The sequence below is a fragment of the Nematolebias whitei genome, chromosome 6 (genome assembly GCF_014905685.2).
Source record: "Nematolebias whitei isolate Nwh7 chromosome 6, NemWhi1, whole genome shotgun sequence".
Classification (NCBI taxonomy): domain Eukaryota; kingdom Metazoa; phylum Chordata; class Actinopteri; order Cyprinodontiformes; family Rivulidae; genus Nematolebias; species Nematolebias whitei.
In genome coordinates this window covers 18,705,019-18,715,443 of record NC_056503.1, presented here as the reverse complement: position 1 = coordinate 18,715,443, position 10,425 = coordinate 18,705,019, and the positions used below count along the sequence as shown (strand labels likewise).

The following is a 10,425-nucleotide window of genomic DNA, read 5'->3' as shown; positions in this document are numbered from 1 at the left end:
GTTTTGTTTTTTTGAATGTCCAGAGGACCAGATTTAACTTTTTTAGACTTTATAAATAAAGTTGTATTATTGTACTGTATATGGTGGTGGCCATCTTAAGTTTTGATGTGGCAACCCAGTTTTTGAAAGAACACTTCAATGTGCCTAGATGCAGCCACACACCAAAAAGGAAGTTGGTACCTCACTTACTTTTCAAGTTAACGTGTTCACAATATGCAAAGACAGACAGTGGGGATTTTCAATTCCCCCTTTTCACTCCATGATGGGGGACAAAAAAAAAGTCACAGAAATAAAATTAAAAGCCTAGCATTCCTTGAATGAATGCATATTATCCAAGTATTAAACTGAGATTATCTTATGAGAAGAAGGGGTGTAAACCTTGTAAATAAGGATGCACGATATTGGATTTTTGGCCGATATGTTAAAACTTATTTGGCCGATTACCGATAACAATACCGATGGGTTTTTTTTTTTCCTACACCTACTTACAGAGACTACACTTTATCCGCTGTAGAATTAAAATACTACATTATTCTGCATGGTCTTTGTCATTTTGGCCTGCTACCAATTGCAGATGGCAAAAAGGAGGCTGAAAATGATGTCACACTTCAACTTGGATTATGTTTATTGTCAAATTTATTCATGACATTTACTCTCTCTAACACAATGACAACACTCGAACAGTGCAAATTTGTAAATTTTCAAAAGGTTGAATGATGATTGAGCATGAACTTTGTTAATGTATAAACAGCGCCTTTTATATCGGTGAGTTATTTACATGGAATAGCCCATGTACGATATTTAACTTTATCGCTAATATCGTCCGATACAGATACCATGCTGACAATACCGTGCATCCCTACTTGTAAATTATGTTATGTGCAATCTTATGTAATTTTGCAAAATCTTGTGAGCTCAAAGTACTGGTATGTTGAAGATGATACTCAGCTACTGCATCACTAAATGTGCGCTCAATCTCTGTAAAACTGTCTGAATTATAGACATTTATGTGTTTGCAAAGTCTGCTCCGCTAGCGTGACCATCTTAAATGGTGTCGACTACAAAAGTTAATCGCTGCATTTCATTAATATCCATCGACTGGCCCATGAGAAGTTTGGCTAACGCTGTAAACGAAACAAACACACAGACGATAATGAGGCTCAGAAAAGGACCGTGCCACTGTCAGCTTCTAAGCCATCGGGCACAAATCCCAGGTCGTCTTCTGTGCGACTGCACTGCAGGACACCATCCACCTCCATCGAGCAGCGGAGAGAGCTGCTGGGCTATTTCTGTCCAGTCAGCGTTTATAAAACCCAGGCTCATAAAATAAGGCTCCATCTCATCTCATGACTGATCATCATATCCATATTCATGATATCCACAGGCATGTAAAAGCACACTCTTATTCTTTTGATATTCATGAGCAACGGGGATGCAGAAACCCCTGTGCGTGTTCATGTAAATCATGAGCTGACTGGGTCCGTCTGTAGCAGCCATCAACAAACAAGGCCCCCCTTTCATTCTGCAAGTGTCATTTTGTTCTCTGCATGTCCCAGAGACACAAGGCAACACAGAACCAGGCAGGCAGACACTTCTATTGTCTCCATGTCGCTCCTACAACAGATAGCGACACCTACTACTAGCACTTTAAATCACACTGCAGCCATGTCAGCATACTTCAAGTCCATACAGTAACATTTTTTCCAGTTTTTAAAACCACTTCATAGCTCACTGATCCATGTTTAGCCTTGTGAAACGATGCTGAAGGCTCTCGGCTACGTCGAGGAAGACGTCCAAGATGACCCGTCTGCTCATCTGTGGGTACGTCAACAAGGGCACAAGAGGTAGCAGCATGGATGCACCTTTGTTTAAATTAACTCAGTATAACGTCATGAAGACCGGTAAAAAACAAACGATAAACTACCTATAGATCATGTGTGTCAAACTCAAGGCCCGGGGGCCAAATGTGGCCCTCGTTTACATCTTATCTGACCCCCAAGATGTTATTTTAAAGGTAAAATACTTTTGTCACAAATTCTTTTCAGTAATCTTTGATTATGATGTTAAAAGTGCAACAGAGAACATCAAACGTGACCAATCAAACTCTTGTTGAGGAAACTGCAACCAAGAATAGATGCTGGGTATCTGACTAGACCTGTCACAGTAAACAATAAATCAATTAATCGCATGATAAATGAAAATTATCAACCTCATTTTCATTTTATCGGCTTTATCGTTTCTTCATCTCTCTCTTTCTACTGAAGACATTGGATGACAAAAAGCTCAACTCCGGTGCTCTTCAATGACCCCTCCCTTTCTCTTTTCTCTTTAAAATCCATTTTAAGTGTCCAAAATCTCATTTTTGGATCGTTAAAAGCACAAACATAAATAATGTCTATGGTTAAAAGCAGTTAAGCTGAGAAGCTAAACTACGAGCTAAGCTAACAGGCCGACTTCGGGAAAAAACTGTCTTGACGAAGCTCCAAAATTCACGGTTGAAACCTGTGCCTTTGTGTAAAAAGTTGTTTTTCTCTGCAAAAAGAAGCTGAGAACTTGTTTACTGACTTTTTATTAAAAGCTTTGTGTGAAAAATGATATGCTAAAGAGCTCAAACCACACCGAGCATCTGTCATTTTGAGAAACGAAGAGAAACAGCCCATGTCACGTCAAGGGGCCTCCCGCCCATTTTTCTTAAAGACACACGCTGCTGGCTCCCTCACTATCCATCCTTCAGTTCAAACAGTCTTATACTGCCATCCAGTGGTCAAAAAAATGTACTACATGAAAAACAAATTAAACATTTCTTATTAAAGTTGACATTACTATTAGTCAACTTTCAAACAATATCGTTTATCGCAATAATTTCTGAGACAACTAATCGCACAGCAAAATTTGTTATCGTGACAGGCCTATATCTAACTTGAGTTAATGTAGATTCTGAAAGCGGCCCTTAGTTTGAAAAAGGTTTAAAGTTTTACCCTTTTGTAAGTAGGTTTGACACCCCTGTTATAGATGGTCACTAAATTTGTGAATATCTGCCACTTCTAACCAGTCAAAGTGTTTGAAAATAGGTCAAAAATTACAAAAGAGCTCTTTGGGATGGAGTGGTTCGACAGTTTTCATGTTTTGGTACAGAATAATTCAGATTTACCCGGTTAAGTATGCAGCTTTGCAAAAGCCAGGTGTTTGATTGTTGAGCTGTCTTTATGGCGCTCGACCATCCTTTTTCAACCTCAACATTTATTCTTGACAGTTATTTTACACATTCTCTCTTTTCTTTTGTATTTAGTAGCAGATTCAATTTCATATTTACATCTACACAGCTTCCCCCCAACTCTGCTCTTGTCTGATTCCGCCATGTTCGTTTTTCCTACACAGACTACAGAATTACACTTCAATTTATCCAGAAAACTACTGGAGCAAACCCTTTCAAACTGCAGCATTAAATATAATTCAGGATAATCGTTTGCTATTTTCCCCATTATCACTCCTGTCCAAACTAGCTAACACTAAATGGTGTGCAGATCCTAAGACCTTGAGAATGCTGCTTTAGCTTCATGCTACTCCACAGCTGAATACTGTGCTCCCGTTCAGTGCAGATCTACTCATGCTAAAAAGATAAGTCCCAATCTCAACAAAACCTGCCACATCATAACAGGGACCCTTCGTCCTACTCCATCAAGCTACTTATACAGGCTCTCTGGTATTTTCCCCCTGCAATATGAAGAGAGACAATCAATAAAATTCAAAGGAGGAAACAGAAAAATGACCCTCGGCACCCACAAATGCCGATCTGCAAGTTTAAAATACAGGAAAAGTGTTTTAACATTTGCAACTTTATCAATATTGCAAAGGAAATGTAAAATAAACCAATGAAAAGGTTTGGAACAATCATAGAGCACGCAACCATCCCGAAACCCCAGGAAAAATTGGCTAAAGGAAGTAGACTACAGAGAAACTAATGGGGTGCCCTGAATCTGGCAAGAATCGGTGTCGGAAAAAACAAACCACCTTGGTAAAATAAGGGCTTGCCAGGAATGCAGTCTGTAAACGAGGTCGCCAAATCCAGAACATGGACCATCTGTTAATTTCCTGCACCTTAAGTCTGGTACATACATCTGCAGACCTGCCAGGTCAATAACAGAGCAGACATGCCGTCTTTCTGGTGTGACACGATATGATGATTTCATGCATTGCAATAAGTATCTTTAATTTATTAACCTTTATTTAACCAGGCAAATCCCAGTGAGGTCACAGATCTCTTTTGCAAGGGAGGCCTGGACCTGAAGGCAGACTAACATACATGTTTTTGATCTGTGGGAGGAAACCGGAGTACCCGGAGAAAACTCACGCTTGCACGAGAAGAACATGCAAACTCCACACAGAAAGACCCCAGGTCCAACCGGAGATCGCACAGGTCCCCAACCGGGGACCAACGCAGACATGTTCCTGTTTGTAGTTTTCTACATTCGCCTTATAATCTAGCTGTTTTTGTTACTTTTTTGCCATTTATTTGTTAAAAAAAAAAATCTGTATGACTTTTTATAACTGTCTATTGTTGTCGCTGTTGTCCATTGTTGTCATCATTCTTTGTTGAAATCAGGTCTCTCTTGTAAACGAGTCCTCGAGGCTCGATGGGATTTACCTGTCTAAATAAAGGTTGAATGAAAAGTTGAACCCAAGACCTTCTTGCTGTGAGATAACAGTGCTAACCACTGAGCCATCGTGCTGTCATTGATCCACATCGGGTTAAAATAAAAGTACAGACACCTCACATGAGCTGCCAATTATCCCAGGATGTTTAACTTGAACATCCATTATTAGGATGTACGTGCAAGGATGAAAAGATCCCTAAAGTCAGAAAACAGCTACATTATCCCTGAAAGTCTTTGTTCCTTTCGATTACCTTAGTAAAAAAAAAAAAAATCTGCTTGTGAGCAAATAAAGCCTTAACATAAGGACATTTTCTCCCTCTTGTGAAACTCCAATCCTCCATTCAGATCAATACATTCAGTCTCAATGAAAGACTCCTGAAGGGTACTTTAGCTTTGTATGGCTACCATTTGTTTACAGCACTACTGTCACTGTGCCAGTAACTTGGTAAAGTTCTAACTGGCAACCACTCTATGCAAAAAGCATGGACCTACAGTGGAAATGTGTGGTGGCGTTTTGGAAACCACTCATTTGGCCATCATGCCGCTTGTGTTTTTCTTTTCCTCGTGGAGTAGATCTTAAAATGTAATCTAATTATTGAAAGAAGAAGAAACAATTCTAAAACTGCCACAAAACGAGAGCTCCGGTGAAACTGACAAAAGGCGAACGAGCAAATGAAAAGTAGCCGAGGATCGTCAGAAAAGACGGTCGAAATAAAACTATTCGGTGGAGTTGTAGCTGGATGAAGGTAGTTTTTAATAAATAAAGCGTCAACTTTGAAAGTTGCTGTCACCTCGACGTGTTGCGGCTCGTGCCTCTTGTCATCCATCTCATCAACATCCAAATCTTTCCAGATTGCTAATTAGCTCGTGAGCTAAAGATTGCTCCGTCTCCTCTTTTTTTCCATCTTCGATACCCTTCTCTGTCCTCTGCCATCTTCAGGCCTTTCCAGCTCGCTGTTAAACGCGGTCAAACTCGATATAATAATAGATATAGGAGCTTATGGCATGTTCAACAGCTGACGGTGATGTGCCGGGTCGAGCGGACACACAGACCGGGCAGCGGGGCCACCAAAGCGGACTCACTGGCTGTTGACTCTCCGGAGCATGATGGAGGCCCCAGCGTCATTCCGAGTACATGTTCAAAAAAAGCTTCAAACCAACCCGTGACAACTTCTAATTGCTCGCCTCTAACGTTAAGACACGACTTGCCTTACCTTTGCTTTAGTGATGATGTGTGTGGCTAGTTTCACAACGGCGAAATTTCCCTTGCCGATGGTCCGCTCGATTTCGTAGTGGCCCACTCGGGCTGGAGGGGGCCTGGTGGCAGAAGAAGTGTGGCCGGGATTCGTGATGCACCCGCCGGCCGTGCCGGCGCGACTGGCGTGGCAGATCCCGGGAGACGGCTGGGCTCGGTTCTGGGAGCCCATACTTGCGTGGGTCGGTCGGGCAGAGTGTGTAATCGCGGCCGCGGCGGACCCAGCAGCACCTCCGCTAGACACGGCCGCCATCTTCTCGCCTCTCTCTGCAGGAACAACAAGCAGCCCTGCGCAGCTCGCGGCGCGGACACGCCCCCTCTCTGCGTCATTCAACGTGAAGCGCTCTTCCGCAGCGCCCTCTCTAGGTTGTAGCCATGGCAACGATCGGCGTAACAAATGACTTCATCCACAGAAACGTATTGTGGTTGCCTTGGAAACGGACAAGTGCGCATTATCGCTGTGGTTCCCATGATTCAGTGATTCCTTACAAAAAGTGCTGCGCTATGTGTGACCGTACGGTTTCAGGAGGGTTTTTAAAACGTGTGCACTGTGTTGAAGGAACGTCTTACAGCACAGAATAAGGGATTATAACAACAATTTACACACAGTTATGTTTAGCAGTAAGGTAATGACACAAAAAGCCTAGGCTAAAACATGGAAGTTATGGTTTCTACACAGATAAAGCAAAATATCTTTGTTCATTTTAACAGAAATATCCACAAACACGGGTGTCCTGTCTTAAAGTAAGAAATGTTGTTACTTGGACATGTGTGACTAGTGTGCAAAAAATAAAAAATATTAAAAACAGGAGAAAATGGCCTTGACATTCTGAGAGGGCAAAGAGTCTTGAAAATACTTTTCAGGGAATTTGTTGAATAAATTTGAGCTGGGTTTTCAGATAGATAGATAGATAGATAGATAGATAGATAGATAGATAGATAGATAGATAGATAGATAGATAGATAGATAGATAGATAGATAGATAGATAGATAGATAGATAGAAAGATAGATAGATAGATAGAGAGAGAGAGAGAGAGAGAGAGAGAGAGAGAGAGAGAGAGAGAGAGAGAGAGAGAGAGAGAGAGAGAGAGAGAGAACAATATTTTTGAACAGGATAAGAGAAAAAATGTCAAAAATGTGCTCTGATCAAGCATCTATTTGATAAAATACGTTGTTAATCCAGATATTAATAATTATTCACAAATTATGTAAATTTATTGTGAAACATTTCTGATACAAACACTGATATCTTGATGCAATTTTAACCTGTTCTTCTCCACTGCCCCCTCACAAGGCTGCAGACAGTACCCTCTGGTGGTGAAGAGGAGTTACTGCAGAAAACATGAGCAGGAAGTTGATTTCTAAACCATGGAAGTTTTACTGGTTTACCTTCAGATCTAGTGTACAGCATATATATAAACACAGTGTTTATATCTATAGATAGATAGATATAGATATAAACATAGATAGACATAGATATAAACACAGTGTTTATATCTATGGTGTACAGCTGTTTAAAACTCGCACTTCATACATTATGAAATGGCTCAACCATCATCTAGTGTAATTTGAAGAAAAATTATTTATGTTTTTAAATAGACCAGTGCTTTAAAACAAGAGTTTGCACAAAGAAAGACTGGTTAAATCATTGGGTTATTTTATTTTTATTTTATTTTTCATGACAAAGGGTTGAGTTTTTGCCCGCTCTGTCTTCTGCTCACGAGGAAGACTTGAGACTTCTCCGTGTTTCTGTTTCTGTACATCCACCTCTTGCCCCAAAATATGGATAAAAAAAAGTTTAATGTGGTAAACATTAAATATAAACATTTCTAGAGTTTGTGTGGGCAAAATTGGCAGTGGTGTCACCTCAGTTTTGTTTTAGCAGCTGTCTCTGTTCAGTTATAAAAAGAGAGAATAAATAAGAGAGGCCCCAGGCACAAACCACAAACCAAGAACCCTCTTGATGTGAGGCAGCAACAATGCTAACCACTAAGCCATTGTGCTGCCAATACATATATAGTGAAGACGTATAAATATTTAACATGCACATCCTACACATGTTTGAAGGTAACCAACCCACAGTGCTCCTAAATATCTTTCTACCTACTAACATGTGATGATTATTTTTTTTTTTTCTTTCATTTAGCCTTTATTTATCCAGGTTAGTCTCATTGAGCCACGAGAACTCATTTTCAAGAGAGACCTGTTTTTTTTTTTAGGGAGCACATGGTGGGGGTTAAGGGCCTTGCTCATGGGCCCAGAGTGGGGCGAATGAGGGTGGGGGCAAGTGTGGGTGTTTCACCTACCCCACCCACAATTTTTGATGTTGTCGGGGCCGGGGCGTGAACCGGCGATCTTCGGATCACAAGCCCACCTCTCTAACCTCTGCGCCACCACTCCCCCAATAGTAGCATTTAATGCTTGAATTTTTTTTGTCTAATGAAAATATTTTGTTGAGATGTGTTAGTTATAGCAACTTTTTCATACACTTATATATATATATATACATACACACACACACACACACACATATATATATACTGTATGTATATATATATATATATATATATATATATATATATATATATATGTATTTCGTCTTAAGCGCAGAGGTGACAGGGCCTTCTCTGTGGCAGGACCAAGACTTTGGAACGAGTTACCTCTGCTTGTCAGACAGGCCCCCTCCCTCTCGGTTTTCAAGTCCCGTTAAAAAACCCACTACTATTTGGTGGCTTTCAACACCAGATGATCTGTGTTTGATCCTGTATGCTCCACACTGGTTTGTCGTCATTTTCTGCATCGTTTTTATGTCTATATTCTGATTTACCTCATTTTGTATTTTGCTTTGTGTGTTACCTGTTGTTTTGTCTGTACAGCACCTTGGTTGGCCTTGTCACTGTTTTAAGTGCTCTATAAATAAAGTGGTATGGTATGGTATATGTATGTATATGTATATTATGTATATTTCTGTTTTTTTTGTCAAACATTTAAACAGCATCCTCCCTCCACAGCAGTTTCCATGGGCGCCCAGATAACAGGCGTCGTAGAAATGGGAACCACGGGGCGTTCATGCATGCTTTCATGCATTCGGGAGCCACCAGGAGGGCTGTCAGTCCCTCCTCCTGAACTCGGTTCAGAAACCGTGATATCAGAGGGAGTGGGGGAAATGCGTAAAGAAGCATTTTGGGCCACGGGCTGTGAGCAAACACGTCTACCCCTAGCGGTGGTTCGTCCCACGGGCTCAGTGAGAACCATAGTTGACACTGAGCGTTCTCTCGTGTGGCAAACAAGTCCTCGGCCGCTCTGCCAAATTTCTGCCACGTCTGAGCCATCAGCTCGGGATGGAGACTCCAGTCCCCGTGACGCGGACTGCCCCTGGACATCACATCCGCCCCTCTGTTCAGAACACCGGGGATGTACACTGCTCTGATGGAGAGCAGATTTTGGTGTGCCCAACACAGCAGCCGTCTCTCAATGTGTAACATTCGAGCTGAGCGCACACACCCCCTGCCAGTATGCTGCAGTCACTTGTTGACTGTGTGAATCAGAACATGTTGATTCTGCAGCACAGGAGCAAAATGTTGAATCACATTCAAAACCGTGCGACATTCCAAAACATTTATATGAGATGCTGTGTGGGGTGGCCACAGCGCCCCTACAGCTCGAGACATGCATGTGCCTCCTCAGCCTGACAGGGACGCGTCTGTGAAGACTGACACGTGTGACGTAGGTCTGCTGACGGGGAATCCCTCTGACAGAACAAGAGGGTTTCCCCAGTGTCTCAGGTCGATTCTCACGGAGGGGGCACAGCAATCAACCGTCTCTTCTGCCTCACCGGGTCCACACGCAAACGAGCGAACCACCTCTGGAGGCATTGCACTGTGTGAGCAGACGACATGTCCCTAATAACTTCATGACGGAAACAGCTGTTATCACTCTGCCGGATTCACGTGTGCTGGTCCTTTAGAGCTTCGGTTCCCATCTTAGATAAGCGAGCCCTCATAGTGACCGCATTTATCTTCACTCCCAGATAAACGATCATCTGTGCCGGGTGAACTGAGCTCTTCTCTCCGTTATGGTGAAGTCCAGATTTTGCAGGTGTGACGTCAGTGCCTGAGTTTGCACTGCTGCCACCTGTCTGGAGAACGGGTCAGCAGCAACAGATTGTCCAGACAGAACAGAATTCTCATCCCTGCTCTGTGTAGCGGCTGCAGAGCCGACTCCACGCATTTTGAATGGAATGTTGTCTAACAGTTGAAAATTGACAAATCCAAAATGGGTCTCATCCCTCCTGTCCGTTTTGGGAACAGGAAGTAACGAGAGTAAAACCCTGTGTTTTCCTCTCAGCGGGGCTGCTGCTGACATCGCCTATCCCGGAGGAACCATCCGATTTGCTCCGAGAGTCGGCGTTAGAAAGGATAGATGGTGTCGTCCAGCGGGAAGTGACCCGCCACAGAAAAAATATCCCTCGGTGCTTACCTTAAACAAGGCTGCTTGTCTGCTTCTCCTCGGG

The 10,425-nt window shown here is 42.3% G+C and overlaps 1 protein-coding gene across 1 annotated transcript in view; it reads right to left on the bottom strand.

Annotated features, from left to right (window-relative positions):
- sik3 (SIK family kinase 3) overlaps positions 1–6,181 on the bottom strand; it is a 75,415-nt gene extending 69,234 nt beyond the window's left edge. The window contains exon 1 of the mRNA XM_037677429.1: positions 5,870–6,181. Coding sequence (XP_037533357.1) covers positions 5,870–6,163 — 294 coding nt within the window. The 5' untranslated portion in view covers positions 6,164–6,181. The remainder of the gene's footprint in view (positions 1–5,869) is intronic.
- Positions 6,182–10,425: the final 4,244 nt, after the last annotated feature.